Genomic DNA, 26598 nt, shown 5'->3' with positions numbered 1-26598 from the left:
CAGGAAACCATTTGGCTTGTCACTAAGTGTAGAGTCACCCACAGGCAGAAGGAAGAGGAAAGAATGAAAGATCTATCTATCTGTCTATTGCCAGACGCCTCAATCCCGTTCGGGGTGGCCACAAACAAATCGCCTCCACGGCGCCCTGTCCCCCGCCATTTCACTGCCCTGCTCCCAACTCACACCCCCCTCTCTCATATACCTCTCCACCCCATCCCTCCATCTCATCCTCGGCCTCCCCCTCCCTCTCCCCCCCTCCACCTCACTCACATACACTCTCTTCGTCAGCCTTTCACCCTCCATCCTCTCCACATGGCCAAACCACCTCAGTGTATTCCTCTTAACGCTTCCTATCACCTCCACATCCACACCACAACGCTCCTTTATATCCTCATTTGTCAGCCTGTCTCTCCATGTGACTCCACAGGCTCCTCTTAAATAACTCATTTCCACTGCTCTCACTCTTGACTTGTGTCCTTCCAACAACGTCCAAGCGTCACTTCCATACATTAGAGTTGGTATCACGATACAGTCATGTAGTAACTTTTTCATTTCCATGCTCACTTCCATGTTTCTTATCACTGCTTTCAAGGAACCAGCAACCTTTCTTCCCTGCCGTACCCTTTCAAGCACTTCACCCTCCAAACCTCCATCCTTACTCATCACACTGCCCAAGTATACTTAAACGTACTCACATTTTCCAATTCCTCACCATCCAACCTCGCTGTACATTCACTGACGTCACCTCTCTCAGAGACCATCACTTTACTCTTCCCTTCAGTCACCTTTAGATTCCGTTTCTTACACACTCTCCCAAACTCATTCACCAAGCCTTGCAGCTCCCCTTCGTCTTTACTCAGCAACACAGTATCATCTGCAAACAACAGTTACAGGGAGTTTCCAAACACTACCCTCTCTTACCAGGGCCACTCCAACATCCACTACCCTGCTTTATACCTCTTTTATTATCCCATCCATGTACAGATTGAACAACCATGGAGACATAACACATCCCTGTTTCAACCCAACCTTCAAAGAGAAAAATTCACTCAGTTCACCATCCACACGCACTGCAGCCTTAGCACCATCATACATACTCTTCACAGCATTCAACAACTTCCCATCTACTCCATATATTCTTAATACTTTCCACAGTCCTTGTCTATCCACCCTGTCATATGCTTTCTCCAAATCCATGAAAACCGCATACAACTTCTTTCCCTGCTCTAGAAACTTTTCCTTTAAAGATCTAAGAATGAATATCTGATCTACACAACCTCTTCCCTTCCTAAAGCCTCCCTGTTCTTCTCCAACTAATTCATCTGTTTTTTCTCTAACTCTGTCAATAAGTATCCTACCATGCACTTTTCCTATTATACAAAGAAGACAAATGCCCCTATGATTACCACACACTTCTTTTTCCCCTTTTCCTTTGTCTATCTATCTATCTATATACCTAGGCTGCTTCCCCCAAGGAAAGGGAGGTAGCCGAGACAGGACGACTCACTCTCCATTTACTCATCCATTCAAACACATTCATTTGCATCTTAGCCCCAAAGGGGAGAACGGACAGATCCTCACCGCACCACACCGCACAAGGGTCAACTGGGCAAATGCAATCAGTGACATCCGCAGCAGGGCCCGACAGCAGAACTGGTTTACCCCTGCCACATCATAACAGACCCATCCCCTTACCCGCACCTGACCTGACTAGCTGATCAGACCAAATGCGGGAGAATATCCCCTCAGGGCTGCGTCATCACTTATTCATTCACAATTTCTCTCCATTTATTTCTGTCACGCACAGCCACTCTTCCTTGCTCAACAGACATCCCTCTCGCATCCAGCGCTCTCTTCACACTGTCCATCCATCCTATTCGTGGTCTTCCTCTCAGCCTTACACCTCTCACATCAGATCTAGTTATCTTTTTCACCAATCGCTCATTATCCATTCTCTCCATATGTCCAAACCATTGCAACACCCTCTGCTCAACTCTACCAGCCATCTCCCGAACAACTCCAGTTCTCCTTCGCACTTCATCATTTCACACCCGATCCATACACGCCACTCCACACATACTCCTCAGACATCTCATCTCCATTACATTCAAACTTTTCCTCTCTGCTACACCCATATTCCATGTTTCAGCCCCATATAATGCAGTCGGTACCACAACACCCTCATACAGCCTTCTCTTTACATCCATTCTAAGCGAACGACATTTAAACACTTTTTTCATTCCTCCCAGCACCTTTCCTACTTCATTTATTCTAAACTTCACTTCTGCATCTATTCTTCCATCCACAGCAACATGTGACCCTAGATATTTAAAACAATCTACCTCCTCAAGCAACTCACCATTCAAAACTATATTCATCCCCCTACCATCTATCAACCTCGTACACTTCATCACTTTACTCTTATTCTCATTTACTTTCAATTTCCTCCTTTCACACACCCTTCCAAACTCCTCTACCAACTGTCTCAATCTCTCCTCTGAATCAGTCACCAGTGCAGTATCATCTGCAAACAGCAGCTGCTTCAGATTCCACTCTCCTCCATCAACATTTACCAGACTCAGACCACCTAAAACTCTTGCATTCACCTCCCTTACAACACCATCCATGTAAATATTAAAACAACCAAGGCGACATCACACATCCCTGTCGCAGCCCCACTCTCACGGGAAACCAATCACTCACAGCATTTCCCACTCTTACACACGCTCTACTATTTACATAAAAACTTTTCACCCCTTTTAGTAACCTACCATCAAGTCCATACAATCTTAAAACAGTCCACAAAGCCTCCCTATCAATTCTATCATACGCTTTCTCTAAATCCATAAATGCCCAAAACACATCCTTGCCTTTCGCTAAATACTTTTCACACACTTGTCTCACAGCAAACACGTGATCAACGCATCCCCTCCCTCTCCTAAAGCCACACTGCTCATCACTAATCACTCCCTCTGTACCCTCTCTAACTCTCATAATTAACACTCTACCATACACCTTACCTACAACACTCAACAGACTTATACCCCTAAAGCTAGTACAATCATACTTATCACCCTTGCCATTATACAACGGGACCACACAAGCACTTGCCCAGTCAATTGGCACCATACCTTTCTCAAAGCACACATTCAACAATCTTACTAACCAGTCAACAATAGTCACTCCACCACCCTTCAGGCATTCCACAGCACACCCATCCATACCTGCAGCTTTCCCTGTTTTCATCTCCTTTACTGCCTTCTCCACTTCTTCCTTCGTGATCAAAGAATCATTCAACTCTCCCAACACATTTATTCCTTGCACCCTTCCATCCGCCACAATCTCAGCCACCCTTTCCTCCTCTACATTTAACAATCTTTCAAAATACTCTGCCCATCTCTTCCTTACTGCATCCATCTCAATTAACATCCTTCCATCCTCTGCTTTTACTCGTTCTTCCTTCCCAGACTCTCCCTTTCGCACCCTTTTCACCTCCTTCCAAAACATTTTCTTATTCTGCTGAAAATTCTCTGTCAGCCGCCTACCCCACCTCTCATCTGCTGCCACTTTAGCATCACGCACAGCCCTTCTCGCTCTATTCCTCTTCTCCTTTTACCTTTCATATGACATCTCATCCTTCCTCTGCAGCCACACTTCATATGCACGTCTCTTCTCAGCCACAGCCATACTTACTTCCTCGCACCACCATTCACTTCCTTTTTTTTAAACCACCACCCACACGTCTCACACCACACACCTCTTCTGCATGCCCCACCACAGCACTCTTAAACAACTGCCATTCCTCCTCCACGCTGCCATTTTCCCGATCTTTCACTGCGTTCCACTCATCTTTCAATTTCTCCTGATACTCTATCTTTTCTCTCTTTTATCCAACTCACTCACTTTCAAAACCTCCCTGCCACACCTAACCCTCCTAGCTCTCATCCATCTCTTACCTACTCTTAACTTTCCCTCCACCAGGTAGTGGTCAGACATACCTCCACCCTCCCCTCTCAGAACTCTCACATCCAACAATCTTCCTATTACATTCCTAGACACAACCACATAGTCCATCAAGGCTCTATCAACAACCCTTCCACCCTCCTGTCTCACCCATGTATACTTATAAATATCTTTCTTCTCAAACAGCGTATTCCCAATCACCATCTCTCGCTCAACACACATCGCTATCATTCGTTCCCCATTTTCATTTCTTCCAGGCACACCATGCATACCAACTACACCTTCAACTGCTAAATTTCCCACTCTAGCATTCAGATCTCCCATCATTACCACATTCACATTCGCTTCAAAACTCTGCAGACACTCATCAACATCATTCCAGAAAGACTCCCTCTCTTGTTCATCCCTTTCACTACCAGGCCCATATGCACTCACAAACACCCACAACTCACGTTCAAATTTCGCTTTCACCCACATCAGTCTCGATGACACCTCCTTCCATTCAGTCACACATTGCTGAACTTTCGGACTCACTAACAAGGCCACACCTTCTCTTGCCCTTCCTCTATCAACACCTGACAATCTTCCATTCACACTTCCAAACATAGATTCCCCCTTCCCTTTCATCTTCGTTTCACTCAAAGCTAACACATCCAACTTTCTTCTCACAAACATTCTCCCAATCTCCTCCCTTTTAGCCTCAATCGTACTACATCCACGCACATTCATAGACCCAATCTTCAGGGTACGGGGATAACTCCATCCCCCATCCCTTTCTCTGGCCTGTCTCTTTTTAGGAACTACAAAACAGAGGAGGGGGTCCCTAGTCCCCTCACCCCGCCCCTTTTAGTTGCCTTTTACGACACGCAGGGAATACGGTGGCAGTATTCTTCCTAACACAACCTGGCCGCAGAGTAGTAGTACCACCCCATAGTGCGGCCAGGTTGTGTCCCCCCCGCCACAGGGGGGGGTATAATTATTCCCTTTGTACAAGGGAATAATTATACCTGACTTCCAATCCTCCGGGACTCTACCTTCCTCCCAGGCCAATCTGCTCATCTTCCACATCCATTCTACTACTATCTCTCCCCTATGCTTCAGTAATTCACCACACACTCCATCAATTCCTGGGGCTTTCCCCAATTTAACTTTCTTCATTGCTTTCACAGCTTCTATCCTACTGATTTCTTCCTGTCTTCTCACCTCACTCCTTCTCCCAGCCATTCCCCAGCCACTTATACTCGCATTACTTCCATCCTCTATGTTCAACAATTCTTTAAAGTGTTCTCTCCATCTGCTCACTTTTTCTCCCTTCTCCACTAGTAATTACCATTTTTATCTTTCACTCCCCTGCTAACTTCACTTCCACCCTGTCTTACTCTCTTCACCTCTTTCCAGAACATTTTCTTACAGTCCCTCCACTTTACACTCAAATTCCTTCCAAATTCCTCATCCACTCTCTTCTTACTCTCTCTGACTAATCTTTTCACCTCTCTCTTCCTTTCTACATATAACTCTCTCTTCCGCCTCTCTACTTCTTCCACGCCCCTATTTCTCATCCATTCATTGTATGCTTTCTTCTTTTGTGCCACAGCCTGTCACACCTCTTCATTCCAGCACGCTGTTCCTTGCACCCCCCTCCGTCTTCTCTTCATCCCACACACCACATCACATGCTGCACATATTTCTTCTGTGAATATCCTGCACACACCTTCCTCGTCCCCCATCTGCTCCAGTTCATATTTTGCCAATCGTTCCTCCACTTCTCTCTTATATTCTGCCTTTTTCTCATCCTCTTGTAACCTTTCCACTCTCCTTGCAAATACTCCTTCTTCCCGTCCTTCCCTTCTTCTATTTCTCCATCTTATTTGTATCTTCATTCTGGCCACCACCAAGTAGTGGTCAGAAAGTCCTCTCCCCCAACCTCTATAAGCTCTTGCATCCATTACCATCTTCGCATCCTTTCATCCATACACACATAATCAATCATTGCCTTTTTTAATTCAGTTCACCGCCCACCATTCTCATCACTTGCCATGTATACCTGTGGATCATTTTATGCCTGAAGAGGGTATTGGGCCTATTGGCTATCACCAAGCCCCTCCCAGCACAAATGTCCACTAACGCACTGCCATTCTCATCTGTCTCAGCAGGCACACCCCACTCACCAACTATTCCATCCACCTTCACATTCCCTACTTTACCATTCATATCACCAATCAAAAACACTCTCTCATTCCTTTCAAACTTTTCCATGCACACTTCCACATTTGTCCAGAACTCTTCTCTCACTCTGCTTGCACGGTCATGCGTTGGCGCATACACGCACACAATCGCCCACATTTGTATTCCAACTTTCAATCTTACCCACACAATCCTTGACCCAACTGATCCATACTCTCTTATGTTCTTCTTCCATCTTTTACTCATAACCATACACACTCTTTCTTTTGCCCTCTCATTCTCACCTACTCCTGCACACATACCCCATCCATACTCCCATTCTCTCACACTTTCACCTCTTCATGTAGTTTCAGTTACTCCACATACATCAGCTTTCGCACCCTCAAGCACTGGACTATCTCTCTTTCACCTCATCATTCGCACCTCTTACATTCCATGTTGTAATTACCATGTATCCTTTGTCTGGTCCTGGGTCGTCGTCTTTTGGTTACTCCTTGTCCGAGGCGTCTTGTTCGTCTTTTTAGTTAGTTGTTTTTCGGGGAGGGGCACTAACCCTCCGCCAACTCTTTTAGTCGCCTCGTACGACAAGCAGGGATAGGAGTATTCGGGGGGGGGGGGAAACCAGGGTGGCCAGTAGACCTCTGTGTTGGGGTTCAACTTTCGCACCCTCAAGCACTGGACTATCTCTCTTTCACCTCATCATTCGCACCTCTTACATTCCATGTTGCAATTACCATGTATCCTTTGTCTGGTCCTGGGTCGTTGTCTTTTGGTTAGTCCTTGTCCGAGGCGTCTTGTTCGTCTTTTTAGTTAGTTGTTTTTCGGGGAGGGGCACTAACCCTCCGACAGCTCTTTTAGTCGCCTCGTACGACAAGCAGGGATAGGAGTATTCGGGGGGGGGGGGGAACAGGGAGGCCAGTAGACCTGTGTTGGGGTTCGAGCCCAAGGTTATTAGATGACAGGTATTTTACCTCTGTACTACGATCAGGTAAATGTGAGATATCTTTTACTTGGTCATGGTATAGTAACCCGATAGACGCGGGTGCGATCCCTGACAGTACAAGTGAACGATTTTAGAATAAGACGCATAATAAATCGCTAAGGAAGAGGTACTATAAATCCCCCTGGGGAGACATATCATTGAGTGTAGATATCTTTTACTTCTAGTCATGAGATACTTTACCACATTGCACAGCATCTTCAGGTTACTGCTTTGAATAACGTTTTCTCTCTCATATTGCTTGTAACGCTAAAGAAAATGGGAGTTATGGCTACCTTGCATAGAATGAAAAGTGTCATTAATGCATCTGATTGTACTTCGTTATTTTTTTAACAGTTCTCTAGTTTAGGTCTTGGAGTAACATTACGAAATGTAAGACATACTATAATATTCTGCATGATCACGATGGATAAGATTAATAACGTTGGCTACAGAGCATTCGGACAGGTGGTATCCATGGCAACCGCTACCACAACACCATTCCAATTAACATTGCTTCGTGGGAAAGATATAAACACAGTCCTACGGAAACTGTCAGCTTACGACCACACGAGCAGGAGCAGTCTCGTGACAGTTAAACCAGTATTTTCCTTTCACTTCATGCAGGTGTTCATATTGCTACCGTAGTCGTACAAGATTAAAGCGTTTAATTGTAGTCCTGAAGAGCATTCACATCTGCCCAGCTTACAAGGAAAGAAAAAGTTAGCCTGTCGTAGAACTTCGAAAAGGAGAATAAGGTATCTTGATATTTACCCGTCTGTGAATTGACTAAGCACGACTTCGTGCAGGCAACGGAATCTTAAGGTCATATATGGAAAATTCACAGAAACATTTTGCTGCAATAAGATGGTATAGCATAGGCAAATTGGGTAACTCAGACTTTAACGAGTATATGATTAATCTTAAATGTATTTTTCCATACAGCCAGCTGGTGCATCCATAGCATTATGAGCAAAGGTGCTGTACTTCTGATGTTCACCTAAGTACAGGCATTATTGTTTTTACAGGACCTAGTGAACCTGCACCATGAGTGAGGAGATAAAATTCATTGTTGGTGAACTGAACAAAGAACCATACAATCGGAACTACAACCTCATCTCTTTTGACTCACTCAGTGGAGAGTCATTGCTTCAGGTACTTAAGTGCTATAATGACGTTGATATCCACTATCAACTTATATTGCACTGTTTGTCATTGTTTAGGATTGAATAATTGGACATTCACTGCCTGTGACCATTTTGTATCTCATGGCTGTCTTGCTTTGTTGAATATTTCAGTGGATGGTAAATTTTTTACTTTTCGGGGGAGAGGACCACAAAATACTTTTTAAAAAACATGAGTAATTTCCTTGTACAGATTAATCCAGTGAAAAGGGAGCATAGTATAACATCAGTCATCACTAGTCTAAAGTATTGTAAACGAGTTTGCAGAACCAGTGAGAATTACAGTACAAACTTTGACACATGTACTTACCTGAACTTCACTGAATTACTGTATTTGTATATAATTTACTGAATTTTACACAATAACCATGTTGGAAGTGTTAATGGTAATCATTACTATGGCTTTTGTGCAGTAGTTAATCACAATTCCTGAACACTGGAGACTTACCTTACATTCTGATTCAGAGGTAGTGTTTATTTTGACAGAGAAATATCTTTTTACATAATAGGATTGTACAGTACATCATTTGGTATGGCCAGTATTTTAACAGTGAATGGTGAACAAAAGAGGGCACTACACTTTTTTTTCAATCCAGATGTAACAATTAGAGTGTCTGGAATTCATGGATGAAATTTTCTCACTAGAATACAGGTACGTATATGAAATTTTCCATGCTTGATTGCAGTTCTGTCTTTAATTTGAAAATTTCTGTGACAGGTTCTTAATGATGTATTTGCTGAGATTGATGAAAAGAATCGGCTTGACATTCGAGAGGAGGAGCCGGAGCAAATGGCGGTGAGGATGTTGGGGATGCTGAGGATACTTAAGTACAAGCCACCTGATGATAACATGTAAGTATAGAAATTAAACAGAATCCTGTTACAGTATAATGAATGGTTTGCTCTTCTTTTCCTTCAGTATTTTTGTACAGTGTATATATGTATAGAAGATAGTGTAGTACAATTTTTTGCGGCATACTGTAGCTTGAATGGTATTTGGCCATGACATATAATTCTAATGTACTCTCTGATACTGTACACTGTCCACTTTAGCCTGGCCAAATATGGTCATCTCTCATCTTGAATACTGAGCTTCAATAAGAGATTACTGTAATGCCAGAATATAATGCTAGCCATGAAGAAGTGCTGTATAAAGGATGCAGAGCACATTTCAGTCTTTCTTATTCTACTGTTGGACTATGATAAATAAGTTATAGAAGAAAAAAAAAAATTCACCAAGTTAAGTTGAACGAACTGTAACTTTCACATCACAACTACCTTTCAGGAGCGCCTTCCGCCAAGGTCTGGTGTCAGGCAACAAGCATGTCATCTACCCAATCCTGTCATGGTTGCTACAGAGAATGAATGAACTGAAAAAGAGAGCTTATCTTGCTAAGTATTTGGTCAAAGTAGACATTCCAGCAGAGATACTTGGGGATGCTGATGTAGCTGACATTCATATGAAGGTATGTTAGCTACTGTACTCATTGTATTATAACTGTCACAAACAAAGGATTACCTTCAGTCCCCTGTTAGCATTGTGTTTTGGTGTCTGTATTTTTCATTCTTCCTTGAATGTAGTTTTAGGTGGGGGCGCTCACCATCCACTCACTGGATGTAGTGCTGCTCTTGGGTGTCTGCACTTTCCTCTCCTCCATCCTTCTTTCCTTCCATCCTCTTCTGTCTTTCCTTCCTTCATTCTTTTCTTGTTCTTCTGCCTACGGTGACTTCACACTCCCTCTTTTGTCTTCCTTTTCTTCATTCTTTCCTCTACCTTCTGCTTGTAGGTGACTCTACACTGAGTGACAAGCCAAATGGTTTTCTGTATGCCAGGAAACCATTTACTACATTGGGTGGTAACCATAGAACCAAATTTTGGTGCCTGGTGGTTTAGTGGGTAATTACGGCGCTCCAGTCGGATTGAGCCAGTGAAGGTTTATATCCAAGGGGTGGTTGGGGTTTATTGTTCACGTAATGCCACTCAGGGAGGAGTGAGGCTGGTCACTCAACCAACTTGCCTAGCCCTGGGCTCCCAAGCTTCTCCTTGGGCAATGTAGGATTGGATGATGGATGGATGAAGGAGTTTTTTTGGTCCCTTGTCCCCATTGGTGTTTAGAATATGTGCATGTAAAAGAGGCAGTGGGGCATTTCCATGGAGTTTCATTAGTCTTTGCAGAGTTGGCAAGGGGTTGTACATCCACACTCCGATATCTTGTACATTGTTGATGCCACGATTAGATGCTTTTATTCAGCAGAAAGTGGTAGTAGCTGTGATGGTGGTGGTAGTAGCTGTGATGATGATGATGGTGGTAGCTTTGGTGGTGGTGGTGGTGGTGGTAGCTGTGATGAGGATGGTAGTGGTGGTAGCATTGATAGTGGTGGTGGTGACAGTTTTGATGATGGTGGTGTTGATGGTAGCTGTGGTGGTGGTGCTGGTGGTGCCAGTGCTGGTAGTAGCTGTGATGAAGATGGTAGTGCTGCTGGTGGTATTAGTTGTGATGGTGGGGGTGGTAGCTGTTCAGAAACGATACTCGTTTTGGCAAGTTCTTTGTGATTTGATAGGGCCATGAGGCTCTTGTTTTATATTTAATACTGACAGTGGGCAGTTCATAGGGTGGCAGTTATATTTTTGACAGAAAAATACTCCTCAGCTGTTAAAATAATTGTGAGAGAAAAGTACCCCTGTCTGTAAATGTTCATAATCCAGCCTCTTTCTCTCTCAGAATGTGTGATAGGTTGGCAGCCCTTGGGACACACCTGTTTATGGAACAACAGTTATCTGGTGTTACCACAGACCAAAAATTTGATTGCTCAGAATGTATTGGTATTGTATAGTCCTCCAGTATGTAGATCTGACTTTATATTTGTATATGGTATATCTCAAACTTTTGCAACATACATTACAGCCATCGTGAATACTTTCTCTTGGAAACAGACCTTAATGGTTGTTATGTCTTTGTCCATCCATCCATCCATCCATCGATCATTCAATCCTACATTGCCCCATGAGGAGCGAAGGAGCCTGGGGGTAAGCAAGTTGGTCTTGACATTTAAGATGGGAGTGACCAGCCTCACTCATCCTTGAGTGGCATTACGTGAACAATAAACCCCAACCACCCCTTGGATATAAATCTTCACCGGCTCAATCCAATTGGAGCTCAATAATTACCCACTAAACCACCAGGCGCCCAAATATGGTTATATGGTTACCACCCAGCGTAGTAAATGGTTTCCTGGTGAACAGGAAACCATTTGGCTTGTCACTCAGTTAAGAGTCACCCACAGGCAGAAGGAAGAGGAAAGAATGAAGAAAAGAAAGACAGAAGAGGATGGAAGGAAAGAAGGATGGAGGAGAGGAAAGGGCAGACACCCGAGAGCTGCACTACATCGAGTGAGTGGATGGTGAGCACCTCCACCTGCCACTATTATCTTGAGTAATTTCTTTCACACTGTAGCACCAGTTGAGCAGGGCAGTACTCTCAAGGTGGATGGAAAGCTGATGTCAGGGATAGCTGGAGCTCCCATTTCATCAGCCCTCGGGCCTTGTTCCTGACCATCCTCCATTGCCGAACTTTTTCAGTGTCTCAGTAACACAGAGAGTAGGCCAGCATGCTTTCCAGTACAAGTTTCTCTAACTGTCAACACCAAACCACATTCACGGTACACACTACTCTTCCTTTTCCAAAATTCAGTAACAAATCATGGCTACACAACACATAGCCTTGGAGTCCGGGGGGGGGGGGGACCATAAATGCCCTCACCTTCCGCCCCTCTCCTGGTGACGACTCAAGCTGCGTGGAACTGCTGTCTGACTCACTTCTTCATTTCTGCAACATTCGTGGTCTTTCCTCTAACTTTCGCTCTGTTGAGCACCACCTCTCCTCCTCTAAACCTCACCTTCTTTTCCTAACTGACACTCAGCTATCTGAGGCAACTAACAGCAAACCCTTTTCTGTATCCTCCTACTTCCTCTATACTCATTTCAAAGCCAAAGGTGGCTGTTGTGTGTATATATGCAACGACTTATGTTGCTCATGTGTTGCTGAACTCAATTCTTCTGAATTCTCTACACTCTGGCTTCGGCTTTCCTGTCATTTTCAGACTAAATATATCTGCACTGTTTACTTGTCTCCTAATTCTACAGATTATCAAAACGTCTTCGACTATCTTACTTTTGCGATGGAACACATTCTATCCATTTCTCCTTTCTCTGAAATCTCCATTCTAGGAGATTTCAATATTCACCACCACCTTTGGCTCTCCTCTCCTTTCAGTGATACCTGGTGAACAAGCCTACATCTTTTCTATCCTTAATGACCTAGAGCAGCTTGTACAGAACCCTACCTGTATCCCTGACCGCGTTGGAGAGTGCCCCAACATACTTGACCTCTTCATTCATTCATTGCCAGACGCCATGTATCCCAGACAGGGTGGCCAAGGGCTTAGAGTTAATTGTTTTACAGGGAGGGGCACTAATCCTCCACCAACCCCACTTGACGTAGGGATGCCAACAGCATCTGCTGTTCCCAGGCGGTCACCCATCCAAGTACTAACCAGACCCAACGTTGCTTAACTTCGCTGATCGAACGGGAAGCGGTGTACTCAACGTGGCATGGCCGTTGGCTCTTACCTACAACTAATCCTTCTGCTTACACCGTTAATCTTTTCTTTCTGTTGGGCTCCTCCGATCACAACCTTATCACCTTAACCTCTCCTATCATTCCGGTATGGCCTGTGGACCCTCCAAAGAAACGTCATCTGTGACACTTTGGAACTGCAGATTGGGAGGCCCCCAGGCAGTACTTCTTTGATTTTCCCTGGAATGATCATTGCTTCCATGGTCGGGAGCCATGTGAGTGTGCCATGCGCATAATGGAGGTTATTCTCTCGGGCATGGAAGCATACATTTCTTTCTTAGATCCTTTGATTAATGCAAGAAAGCCTTGGTTTAATCATGCTTGATCTAATTCTGTCCGCAACAAGGAGAGGGCCTATAAAAGGTACCAGCTCCAACCCACCCCTGAATCACATCTTTTTTACATTTCTGCACGGAATCATGCTAAGTCTGTTCTTCGCTCTGCCAAAAATAATTTCATCTGTAACATGCCCTCAACTCTCCAACTTGAATTCTTCCTGCTCCTTGTGGCACCTTGCCAAAAACCTTTCTGACAACTTTAGCTCATCATCCTTCCCTCCTCTTTTCTACTCTGATGGTTCTGTAGCTACTTCTACTACTGATAAAGCAGATCTCTTCGCTCAGACTTTCGCCTCCAACTCCACCTAACACGATTCCGGTGCTGTTCTTGCATCGCTTCCCTCCTCTGACTTCCTCATGGCTGACATTAAAATGTCTTCAGCTGATGTATTTTCTGCCATCACAGGCCTCAATACTAACAAGGCATATGGGCCTGATGGAGTCTCTCCTGTTGTTCTCAAGAACTGTGCTTCTGTGCTTACTCCCTGCCTTGTTAAACTCTTTCGCCTTTGTCTGTTAACTTGTACCTTTCCTTCTTGCTGGAAGATTGCTCTCACTCAACCAGCCCCAAAGAAGGGTGACCATTCCCAACCCTATAACTGTCATCCAGTTGCTTTAATATCCTGTATCTCAAGACTTTTCAAGTCAGTTCTTAATTGAAAAATTTTAAGCATCTTTCCTATCACAAAATTCTTTCTGATTGTCAGTATGGGTTCCGTCAGGGACGCTCCACTGGCGATCTCACCTACCTTTCAGACTTCTGGTCATCCTCCTTTCGGGACTTTGGCGAAAGCTTTGCCATTTCACTTGACATCTCAAAGGCTTTCGATCGAGTCTGGCATAAATCTTTAATTTCCAAACTACCCTCTTACGGTTTCTACTCTTCTATCTGTGCCTTCATCTCTAGCTTCCTTTCTTGTCGTTCTATAGCCGCTGTTGTAGATGGCCATCGTTCTTGTCCTAGATCTGTCAACAGTGGTTTTCCTCTGGGCTCTGTCCTATCACCAACTCTCTTCCTTTTATTCATCAATAACCTTCTAAGCTGTACATCTAACCCTATTCACTCGTATGCTGATGACTCCACCTTTCCATTTGGTTCCCACAACGTCCATCTCAGCAGTTACTTCAACAAACAAGGGATGAGGCTATGGCACACCTAATGTCTGACTTGGCTCATATCTCTGAATGGGGTAAAAATAATCTTGTTGTTTTTAATGCATCAGAGACTCAGTTCTTACTCCTATCAACCTGACAAAATCTTCCACAGGTGTACCCACTGATGTTTAATAATATTCAGCTTAATCCTGCATCATCCTTGAACATGCTTGGGGTTTCATTCACTCGGGACTTATCTTGGAAAGATCATATTACATCTCTTGTAAAATCTGCTTGCAAGAGATTAGGTGTGCTAAGCTGACTCCGTTCCTTCTTTACCCATGCACAATTGTTGACTCTATACATGGGTTTTATCTGCCCCTGTGTAGAGTACAACTCTCATGTGTGGGGAGGCTTCCCACATATAGCTCTTCTCAGTAGGGTGGAGTCAAAGATTTTTCATCCCTGTAACTCTGCTCCTCTTACTGGCCCCTTTCAATCTCTGTCTCTTTGCCGCACTGTTGCATCTTTTTCTCATTTCTATCACTACTTCAATGGTCACTGCTCCTCTGAACTGTCTGCTTGCTTTCCTTCACCACTACAATGGATGTGTAGCACCCATCTGACAGGAAACTCTCATCCCTTTTTTGTCCAGCTCTCTAATGCGAGAGTTAACTGTTACTCCCAGTCCTTCATTCATGCAACAGGCCAACTGGAACTGTCTCTCTCTCCCTGTATTTCCTACTAGCTATGATCTCCAGTCTTTCAAACGCAGTGTGTCCAGGCATCTCGAAATGATCGTATCATGAATTTGGCTCTCTCTTGTATTTTGTTTTCCTCTTGGAAGGGACAGTTATTGCAGGCTTGTGGCCTTTGGTTCCTTGTTCCTAGCATTAAAAAAGAAAAAACGTTCTAACATACAGTAGATAATGAATAGTAAGAGTGTTACTCTAAACTATTGTATCTGTATAGGCACTGTACTGGCAAGGAGTACCTTTGCACTGTGGCACTGATATAGTGGAGTGACTGCTCCCTGGTTATGTAAATGACTTTCATCTCTCATCCTATACTCCTAAAGGAGGATGGTGGACTACAGGAGGAGGGACAGTTTCAGCTTGCAGCCCACTGGAACCAGGGGTTACAGCTGCTATTGTTCTACTACTACTGTATCTGTATACTTAGTCAATACTGAATTATATTAATGTAAAAAAAAAAACATCATTAGTGACTCATTTCTTAACTGTGCAAAGTGTTACACTGTACATTTCAAGTGCCCTGCAGTATCAAAGTTTTTTTTTTTTTACAATGCACAGCATATAATACAGCATAATCAGTTACTGTACATGGTAAATAGCCATAATACAGTAAATCTTCATTTTTGATTGCTTTTTTTAAATAGTATTATTATGTGTAGGTAGGAGTGCTCACCATCCACCCACCTGATGTAGTGCTGCTCTCGGGTGTCTACCTATTCCTCTCCTCCCTCTTTTCCTTCCCTCCTCTTCTGTCTTTATTTACTTCATTCTTTCCTCGTCCTTCTGCCTACAGGTGACTTTACACTCCCTCTTTTGTCTTTCTTTCCTTCATTCTTTCCCGTTCCTTCTGCCTGTGGGTGACTCTACACTGAGTGATAAGCCAAATGGTTTCCTGTACACCAGGAAACCATTTACTATGCTTGATGGTGACCACATAACCAAATTATGGCACTTGGTGGTTTAGTGGATAATTGCAGCACTCCAGTTGGATTGAGCCAGTGAAGGTTTATATCCAATGGGTGATTGGGGTTATTCCTCACGCAGTGTCACTCAGGGATGAGTGAGGTTGGTCACTATCATCTTAAATGTCAGAACCAACTTGCCTAGTCATGGGCACCTATGCTTCTCATGGGGCAACGTAAGATTGGATGATGGATGGATGGATGGATTATTAAGACCACAGTTAATTTAAGAAAAATCACCTATTGAAGTTCCATTCCTGTTAGTGCAGCTGATTTGCCAGTTTCTTTCAGAATAAAGTACCAGTTGTACAGAAAAAGTTGTGACATTCATCCCTGGCTTATTAACTAGAACAGCCTGCATAGATATTTGTATCAACAGTATGAGGAACTACTGGAGCGTTTCAAGCAAGTGCACCGGGAGTGTGAAGCGCTGCGGACAAGTGGGTTTTCCACGGCGGAGCTGCGGCGAGACATATCCGCCATGGAAGAGGAACGGGACCTTGTGCTGCGCAGGATTGACAGGATGAAGCAGAAGGTTAGTGGACACTTACCTGTAGGCTCTGCTGAAACTCACTCATTGTCATTCTTAAATATCTAAATTTAGAGTGCAGAGCAGTATTTAACTTTGTTATATTAAGTGTGTAGTAGGTAGGGCAGGCTCTTTATGTGCTGTCATTGCATAGGGCCCCCAACTATTAGCTATATGGGAACATTGTAGGATATGCAGTCACTGCATCAAATGATGGCAGGCAGGCTCCTTTTCATTATGAGCAATATTTGTCACTCTTGGCATAGGTGTTAGCCATGAAGCTGTCTTAATATTGCCCATTCGGTTATGTTTCTGTTCAGATTCAAGTAAGTTATCTATTGCAGATAGACAATACTTTATGCAGACTTGACAGCACTACAATTTCATCCATTTGGTCTCATAAATTTTCTACAGTAATTTGTGGGTAGGATCACCTCAATCCTCACCCTGCCCTGGGGTGGGAAGGGAGGTCCGGATGATGATGATGATGATGATGATCACCTCAAAGGTGATATGGGATTAGCTCTTACTGGTCCCAGATCATAACCTTGATGGTCATTGACAGTGCTTTTTTTTCTGTAAGAATGTATAGTATCTTCCACAGGTAGAAGGGACACCAAACAGCGAGGTGATGCTGGCCGCTGCACGAACCCTGCGACAAGAGAGAGAGAAAAAAAAAGAACTGGCTACACAGGAGTCAGATTTGAAAGCTGCCATTCAGTTGGCTGAGCAGAGAATTGTGCGTCTGCAAACACAGCTGAAAGATATTCGCAAAGCTGGCATGGGCACAACACCAGAAGGTAATATGATAGTTGACCAGTCATTTCGGTCAGTTTGTTTGATAAGGTTTAGTTTTTCTGTATCCTTCATTATTGGTTATCTTTCTTGCATTTGGTAATTTTTCTGAAATTTTTTGTTAACCAGCACTGTAATGCTGTTAAACTCGTCTTTTATTTACTACACATTGTGCTTATTCTACATGTTAAAGGCAATCACTTGATATATTAATGCCTGCAGTCAACTCTGCACTGAGTGAGAAACCAAATGGTTTCTGGTATCCAAGAAACCATATACAGGACCTTATTTGGAGGTAACCACATAACCAAAGGGATATGTGATATGTTGGGTTAAGGTTCCCCGACCTGATGTGGTTGATAAGTATTTACATCCAAGAGGTTGTTTGGGTTTATTGCTCACGTAACTGCCACTCACAGGCAAGCACCTGATCACTTGCCTCAGATGTCTGGACTGAGTATTGTAGCCCTGGAACCATATGCTTCTGATAGCAGTAAAGGATTGGATGATAGATACAGGCAATAATTTTTTCTGTTTTTATTCAGTAGTCAGTTTTGACACTGAATCATTAACTTGTCTCACCTTCAGTTTTCGTAATTTAATTTCAGGAAGTTAGGGCTGAAAGTAATAGCCATATACCATGGTCCTTAATCACTGAATGTTATTTGAATATCAGTAAAGCTGCTGTACAGCTGTGAGACAATTTATACCTTATATGTACCATATAGGCTTTAAATATCCTTTTCTGGTGGTATTGTAACCCTGTGCTTTACAATGTTGTTGAATAACACCAGACAACTGCACCTAATCTGGCATTATACTACAGGACAGTAAGTTATTGTTATACATTGCCACCCCCCTCCCCCTTAAGTCCACACCAAATAGTTAATTACAGAAAGATTGCCAATTAAAGTTTCATTGTTGCCAGTAAAGCTGATTTCCCCATTTTTCCCATTTTGCTAAAACAGTTGTGTGAAAGAAGTCTTGATATTTTTATTATGTGTGTGTGTGTGTGTGTGTGTGTGTGTGTGTGTGTTAATATATAGAGTTTTGTATTTACAGGCAGTTCTCGTTAAAAGTCACAGATGCGTTTCAAACTGTAATCATCATCATCATCATCTGATCCTGTGTTGCCCCATGAGGAGCATAGGAGTCAAGGACTAGGCAAGTAGGTCCTGACATTTAAGATGAGAGTGATCAGCCTCACACATCCCTAATTGACATTATATGACAGTCCCTAATCAGCCACTAAACCACCAAGCGCCCTAAGTTGGTTACCACCCAGCATAGTAAATGGTTTCCTGGTGTACAGGAAATCATTTGGCTTGTCACTCACTGTAGAGTCACCCATAGACAGAAGGAAGAGGAAAGAATGAAGAAGAGAAAGACAGAAGAGAATGGAAGGAAAGAAGGAAGGAAGAGAGGAAAGGACAGTCACTCGAGAGCAACACTACATTGAGTGAGTGGATGGTGAGCGCCCCCACCTACCGCCAAACTATCATATTTCCCAGTTTACAGTGTACTATACTGTAAATTAGAGAGCCTGGCAAATTTGATGTATCAGTAGCACTAGAACTTTAATATACAATTTTTCCTGAATTTACTGCGAGTTTGATAACTTAAAATAACTTTAAAATAAGGTACCTTATATACTGTGCCCTCGCAGTGCTCTCATCTCTGGTGATTTTTCAATTGAAGCAAATACTATTTTTGTAAGTAATGCATTCCATACACATGGGGTTGCAACAACAACAGTATGTCTCTTAAAGTCAGGAGTTGTCTCAAGTACTTAGTTGGGTTTGTTCTGTTCACCCACATTATTTCATCATCTGATTCCAGATTGACCCATATAAGCAGGAGTGTAGAGGCTTGGGGTTCGACTACTCAGTCCTGACATTTTAGGCAGGGGTGACTGCCTCACTCCTCCCTTAGTGGTATTATGTGAGGAAGAAACCCAGCCACTCCCCAAATGGAAATCCCTACAGAGTCCATCTGGTTGACGCATCCTAATCCACTAGACCACAAGCTGTCCTTTGGTTTTATGGTAATCACCCAGCTTATCAAATGGTTTCCAGGGTTACAGAAAACCATTTGGCTTCTTACTCAGTGTAGGGTCACTCAAAGAAAGAGTGAAAAGTAACATTATATGGAGTGAGTGGATGATGGGAGCCTTCACCTGCCAGCAACATTTTTATTTTAGGAGGAAATTGACACACTTGTTTACACCACCTGGTGAACGTTTTCATACTTAATGAATTTCCCTCCTTTTTTTTTTTTTTTTTCCCACTGTGCATTGCTGGTTCGACAAGGACATTAATAATGAGGACTTGATATACAGTTATCCCTCGATTATCTGTACAGTCCGTGTCCACTAGGCCTTGCTTATATTACTGTATAACCATAACCAGATTTATTTGTCTATAACCATTAATAAAAGATCCGGCTTCGGCGGCCAGCTGGTCGACAGAGTAAAAAAATTTAAGTGGCTCGCCAGCTTCTCTGTCCATGTGCAGGTTATAAACCTTAACCCACAAAGTGAGCAAGAATGGTTGCCCGGATCCTGAACATATGGTCGAAATCACCTGGCCACCCCGATGAACAGAAACGTACCGGCCGTGCGCGAGGAAAACAGACGTAAACCACAAGGTGAATGAGAATGGCTGTATTGGTCTCTACTGAATGGTGAAAATTCCCCAGCCGGCCGGGTCAGTGGGAATGTACTGCCCTCATAATAAGACAGAGCCTAATCCACCAGCAGAGCAAAAGCACCTGTCTGGCTCCTCACTGAACAGTGAAAGTCCAGTGGCATCCCTTGCTTCTCCCCCCCCCAGTCCCTCCTCCATCCTTCCCCATGCTCACAGCTGGCTGGCTCTTCTCCCTCCCGCCCTTGTGTCGCCTATCGTCCCTGCTTGGGATTTTTTGTTTTTTGCGATTTATTCGTATACTATTGGTCACATTGAAATTCCAAAGCAAACATGAGGAAGCTCATGAAATTCTACATCTAAACATATGCTTAGTGCTAGCATGGTACAGACAAATTTTGCATCAGGATGTTGAGAATTATTTGAAGGTATTTTTTACTCTCCAACATGTTTAGTCCCAGTGCATTTTGTGCATTTACTTATCAGTTTTGTGTTTTTTTATTAGCTTATAGTATACACTCAACCCTTGGCTATCACGGGTTCTGCTTGAGCATATCTCACTATCACGCCTATACTGTATAAAAAACTACTCAAATACCTTTATCACACACTAAATGCCTACTATCGCACGCCGGAAATGTTCGAAAATTTCAAAAAGGCCAGGCTCCGGTGCTCCACCCAGCCAACGAAAGATTCACTCTGTGATTGGTTGTGTGATGTCAGTGCCAGCTGAGCGCTGATTGGCCGTCCGACCGAGTCTCACACCCACCATACCATTCAAGTGCGCGCCCTCAGACCATAAACAGTGATAGCAAGAACTATAACCTTTTTTGCGATATGACCATGGCTAACGTACCCACTTCCCGTCCCCCTACCATTGCCCAATGTAATGCTGCGACACCTGGCAGGGTAAGGAAGAACCTGCGTTAAGCAGATAAACTGGAAATGTGAAACTTATAGACAATGGTGAGACCAAGCAAAGTTTGGGGAAGAAATATAACATCAGTGAATCAACTGTGAGAGGTATTTATAAGACTTGTGATCACATCATAAAACATGCTCATTTTTAGACTATTATATGTTAATATGTGGTACAAAAAGGGTATCTTAGGGGTAAATATTGAGGTCATGGTACCAATTAGAATTATTACCATAAGTTCTTCAATTCGGCTATTACGGTTTCAGCTATAGCGCAGCCATAGCGGGACCAACTGGGTGTGATAGCCGAGGGTTGAGTGTAAACCCCAATGAAGATGGTGGTATACAATTAATACCAATATAACCAATTTCAGTGGGGCACATTGACATAGAAAGAAATTTATTTCTTCATGAACGGAGTCAGCCATTACTCAAACTGTTGAGAAACTTTCTGAATTCCCGAGAGGGTTGAAAATATTTCAACTGTCTTCTTCATTGATTTTTTTTTGTGAATTTTTGTTGTTTAGGCATTGCTTTCTTAGTGTCTATCATTACATTGAATATTCCCATGTGTGTTTTGATGTCTAAATACAGCTGAAAGACTGGAGGACACTGCTCAAATTAGGAAGGGTACTGTATGTTATAGGTGGGATATTTGTGGATTTTTGTTGTTTATGCATTGTTTTCTTTGTGTCTAGCATTACATTTGATATTCCCGTGTGTGTTTTGATGTCTGAATACTGCTGAAAGACTGCAGAACACCGCCAAATTTAGGAGGGGTACTGTGCATATGACTGGAGAGAAATTATGAATGAATAAATGGCGACACGGCCCCGAGGGGATATTCTTCCGCATTTGGTCTGATCAGATGATCAGGTCAGGTGCGGGTAAGGGGATGGGTCCATTATAATGTGGCAGGGGTAAACCAGCTCTGCTTTCGGGCCCTGCTGTGGATCTTGCTGATTGCACTGCGCATTTGACCCTCATGCGGTGAGGATCTGTCCATTACCCCCTTGGGGCTGGGATAAAAGTAAATGTGTGTGTGTGGATGAGTAAATCGGGAGTGTGTCTTCCTGTCTCAGCTACCTCCCTTTCTTTGGGGGAAGCAGTCTAGGTACAGTATATAGATAGATAGACTGTACATATTGGTAGGGTGTTGCATTTTTTTTTTTTAATGCATTGTTTTCTTAGTGTTTAGGATTATATCGCATATTTCAGTGTGTGTTTTGATGTCTAAGAAGACCTGAAAGACCACAGAACACTGCCAAAATTAGGAGGGGAACTGTGCATATTGGTAGTTTTGTGTGTGTGTGTGTGTGTATTTACCTATTTGTATTTACCTATTTGTAGTATACAGGAATTGAGCAATGCTCGTGTTGTCCTGTCTCCATATCCACATTTATCACGTCTACCTTTACACACATGAATGTTTTTCTCATGCACCACCTCTTTGTCTGAGTCGTTCTAAATATTTAAGAATATACCTAATTGTGATATACACGGAATGTACTATGCTCGTGGGTTTCCGTCGCTGTTTCTCAGTAAGTCGAATTTAACTTTAAACTCGTTTAAGTTTTTAGACTGGACGATCTCTTTGTCCAGGCTATTCCATAAGTCTATACTTCTGTAAGGAAAGCTATATTTCTTGATATCCTTCAAGCAGCTTGACTTTTTCAATTTCATTCCATGTCCTCTTGTTGCTCTCTTATCCCATACAAACAGATCTTCTTTGTCAATTTTATCTACTCCCACCATGGTCCTGAACACCGCAATCATGTCTCCCCTCTTTCTCCTTTCCTCTAACAAAGGCAAATCCAGTTTTTCCAGCCTCTCTCTGTATGACAGGTCTGTCAGACTGGGGACCATCTTGGTTGCTGTTCTTTGTATTCTTTCAATCTTGTTTATATCTTTCTTTTTGTGTGGGGACCACACTACCGCTGCATATTCTAACCTGGGGCGGATCATGGCCACTATCAATTTTTTCATCATTTCCTCATCCATATAATGAAATGCTACTCTTATGTTAGTCAAGAGCTTATAAGTCTCTCCAACTATCTTGTTAATGTGCTTTTCTGGTGACAAACTATCTTGGACCAGCACTCCCAAATCTTTCTCTTCTCTCCTTTTTGTGATTAATTCATTACCCAAAAAATAATTCAGTGATGGTCTCCTGGTACTTTTACCCATTTCCAATATTTTACATTTCTTTACATTAAATTTCATTTCCCACGTCCGGCTCCAATTGTGTATCCTATCCAAATCCTCCTGCAGTATTTTACAATCCTCCTCAACCTCTATCTTCCTCAAGATCTTTACATCATCAGCAAACAGACTCGCATAACTGTTCACTCCATCTACCATATCATTTACGTAAATCAGGAACATTACTGGCGCCAACACTGAACCTTGAGGGACTCCACTTGTTACTTCCCTCCATCCAGACATCTTTTCCTTTATTACTGTCCTCATTTGTCTGTCTCTCAAAAAGTCTCTCATCCATTCCAGAAGTTTCCCCTTTAGTCCTCCTATATATTCTAGTTTCCACATTAGTCTCGTATGAGGTACCTTGTCAAAGGCCTTCTCTAAGTCTAAGTACACACAATCCACCCAACCATCTCTCTCCTGTACCACATCAATCGCTCTTGAGTAAAAGCTCAACAAGTTTGAAACACATGACCTTCCACTTCTGAATCCAAACTGACATTCAGCCAAAATATTCATCTCTTCCAGATATTTTATCCATCTGTCTTTCAGGATTCTCTCACACAATTTTGCGACCATGCTGGTTAGAGACACTGGTCTATAATTCAGGGGTTCTTCCCTATTTCCTCCCTTGTAAATTGGTACCGCATTTGCCCTCTTCCATTCTTTTGGCACTTTCCCCTCTTCCAGTGAGCATACAATTAAGCTGTGAATTTTATCCGCCAGTTGTTCTCTGCATTCCTTCAGTACCCAATTAGAAATTCCATCAGGTCCTGGGGCTTTCCTTACATCTTGAGTTTCCAGTAATTTATACACTTCCTGCACCTCCACTTTTATATCTTTCATCACCGGAACATTTCTAATCACTCCCTCCCCTTCCACAAGCTCCTTTTCTTTAGTGAAAACTGACTGGAAACGTTTGTTCATTATTTCTGCTTGCATTGCCGCATCCTTAAAGACCTCTCCATCTACTTTCAGCTTGGTGATTCCTTCCTTTTGTTTCAGTTTGCCATTAACAAATCTATAAAACAGTTTGGGTTCATCCTTGCATTTGTCAATTATACCTTTTTCAAAATTCCTTTCTTCTTCCCTACATATTCTTGTGTATTCGTTTCTTGTTCTTTTATATTCTTCCTTTGTTCTGTCGTTACCTCTCTTTCTCCAATTGTTCCACGCCTTATCTCTTTTTTTTTGGCTATCATACACCTTCTATTAAACCACTCCTTTTTCCTGTTTTCTTTCCCTCTTACTCTTGGTACAAATTTTTCCACTCCCAAATTATAGAGGTCTAGAAAGATATCCCACTTCCTCTGTATCTCTCTTGTTTCTCTGAATTTTCTCCAATCCGCATTTTCAAAAAAGTTTCTCAATCCTGTAAAATTTGCTTTGCCAAAGTTGTATCTTCCCTGTCTATGAAGCTCGTCTCTTGGCTCAACGTTTCCTATTAACATCTGGAACTCAATGACCACGTGATCACTTTTTCCCAAAGGACAGAGATATTCCAATGATTCTATTACATCGGGTTCTTTGGTGAACAGTAAATCTAACCTTGCTGGTGTGTCCTCACCTCGAAACCGTGTCTCTTCTTTGACCCACTGCGTCATCACATTATTCATTATTATATTTAATAACATAGTACCCCACGAATCCTCGCCGCCTCCCGAGTACCATTCCTCCCAGTTCACCTCTTTACAATTAAAGTCACCCACCAAAATTATATTATTGCTTTTCTCAATTATTTTTTGCAAGTAGCTAGCCATATCTGACAACATCTCATAGTATTCGTCATCCTTCCATGCTCTCGTCTTTGGGGGAACATACACTACCGCCATATCTCTCCTAACATTCTCTCTAGTTTCTAATTTCATATATATCACTTCAGCCCTGCCTTCTCCCATTTCCACAGTATCTACATTTATGTTGTTCTTCACTGCTATCATCACTCCTCCTCCCTTTTTTTCTTTTCTGTCTTTTCTCCACAGTTTGTATTTACCATCTCCCAAATGAACATCAATATCTTCTCTTAATTTGGTCTCTACAAAGCACATGACATCAGGTTCATGTTCTCTCAAGAAATCATTAATTTCGATCCTTGTCGATATGAAACCATCAACATTAGTATATATCACCTTCAAATTATTTTTGACATTATTAATACTCTCTTCTCTCCTACTCTCTGTCCGTACCACTTCCTCAACTTCTGATCTTTCACAACCATCCCCCCTAGTTTCCTTCACTTCTATTTCCTTAAATACCATTTCCTTACTTTCATATCCAATACTCTCCAAAAAAAAGTATTACGTTCTTCCTCAGTCCTCTTATCATTTTTTTCCTTTACTTCTTCCTTTAATGATTTTAAAACTTCTCTTTCTTCTTCATTCAGATCTTTTCTTATTATAATATTTTCCATCCCCGCCTCTTTGCTTAATTTCCAGGTCACTTTAAGTATCTCATTTATTACACTTTCTGATGTAAACCTGACTCTCATTGGTCTTGTTTCCCCTTTCTTATACGGCCCTATCCTCCTTACTTCCTCAATTTCTTTTACCCACTTGTCTCCTTCGGGGTCAATCTTGCCTAATATTCCTCTCACCATGTTCGTGTCTCTCTCGAGTCTTGCGAACCTAACCTTTTCTTCCTCTTCCCTGTTTCCAAATACTACCACACATCTGTTCCTTTCTACAGTTTCTCTCACTATTTTCTCTTTTTTCTTCAGTATTTTCACTACATTTTCTTCCATTTCTTTCTTGTTCATTTCCCTTTCTTCCTGGATGATCTCTCTTAACCCGCCCCGTCCCAACCACTTTTCGACCACTGGTACCCCCCAATCCCGACCATTTTTCGACCTTTTTTTTTTTTGCTTAAACTTTCGCTTTTGGTCAGAAACAATGGTCGGTGGCAAAGACATTGGTCCCCGGGGCCCTAATTAGCTTTACCAGGTATGCCTTGGTCCCACCTGGCCCCGTGTTCTCCCTAGGCGGTCTGAGCCTCAAACGTTTTCTATGGTATTATAAGTCTGGGAAACCAATGAAAGTAAGTAGAAATGAATTAATTACAAACATAAAAACATGTGATAAAAGAGTATATTGGATTTTATACAAAAATAGAGCAGAAATAAGCATTGTACCATCGTGCGAAACGAGCAAAATCGGCCAACTTGGTCACGATGAATCGCTAACATTCTAAAATCATGATACATATAATTTTTTTTACTTACATAATACTTCTACAATAACATTATACCATTTTACATTTTATTGAACTGTTTTTACGTATTCACAGGCCTTTTGATAACATTTAGCGTAATGTTAGCGCTTATTTACGTAGTGAGTGAACTCGCTGTGACTGTTGTTTCAACTCGTATTGTGCTATTTCTACTTACATAATACTTTTCTAATATTATTATACACTTTTC

At 42.5% G+C, this 26598-nt stretch overlaps 1 protein-coding gene and 1 non-coding gene across 2 annotated transcripts in view; one reads left to right on the top strand and one right to left on the bottom strand.

Annotated features, from left to right (window-relative positions):
• Window positions 1–7800: 7800 nt before the first annotated feature.
• LOC145403989 (intraflagellar transport protein 81 homolog) overlaps window positions 7801–26598 on the top strand; it is a 49933-nt gene continuing 31135 nt past the window's right edge. Inside the window, exons 1-6 of the mRNA XM_080275591.1 lie at window positions 7801–7884; window positions 8155–8281; window positions 9029–9162; window positions 9596–9776; window positions 16477–16632; window positions 17231–17426. Coding sequence (XP_080131717.1) covers window positions 8174–8281; window positions 9029–9162; window positions 9596–9776; window positions 16477–16632; window positions 17231–17426 — 775 coding nt within the window. The 5' untranslated portion in view covers window positions 7801–7884; window positions 8155–8173. The remainder of the gene's footprint in view (window positions 7885–8154; window positions 8282–9028; window positions 9163–9595; window positions 9777–16476; window positions 16633–17230; window positions 17427–26598) is intronic.
• On the bottom strand, window positions 12816–12934 carry LOC145404202 (5S ribosomal RNA). Its single transcript, XR_013898134.1, has one exon. It is a non-coding gene; the product is annotated as a 5S ribosomal RNA (ribosomal RNA).

The sequence above is a fragment of the Coenobita brevimanus genome, chromosome 62 (assembly GCF_032717465.1).
Source record: "Coenobita brevimanus isolate Jiangsu-jjx chromosome 62, ASM3271746v2, whole genome shotgun sequence".
NCBI lineage: Eukaryota > Metazoa > Arthropoda > Malacostraca > Decapoda > Coenobitidae > Coenobita > Coenobita brevimanus.
The sequence above is the reverse complement of the archived record's forward strand: the minus strand, read 5'-3'. Positions and strand labels throughout refer to the sequence as shown.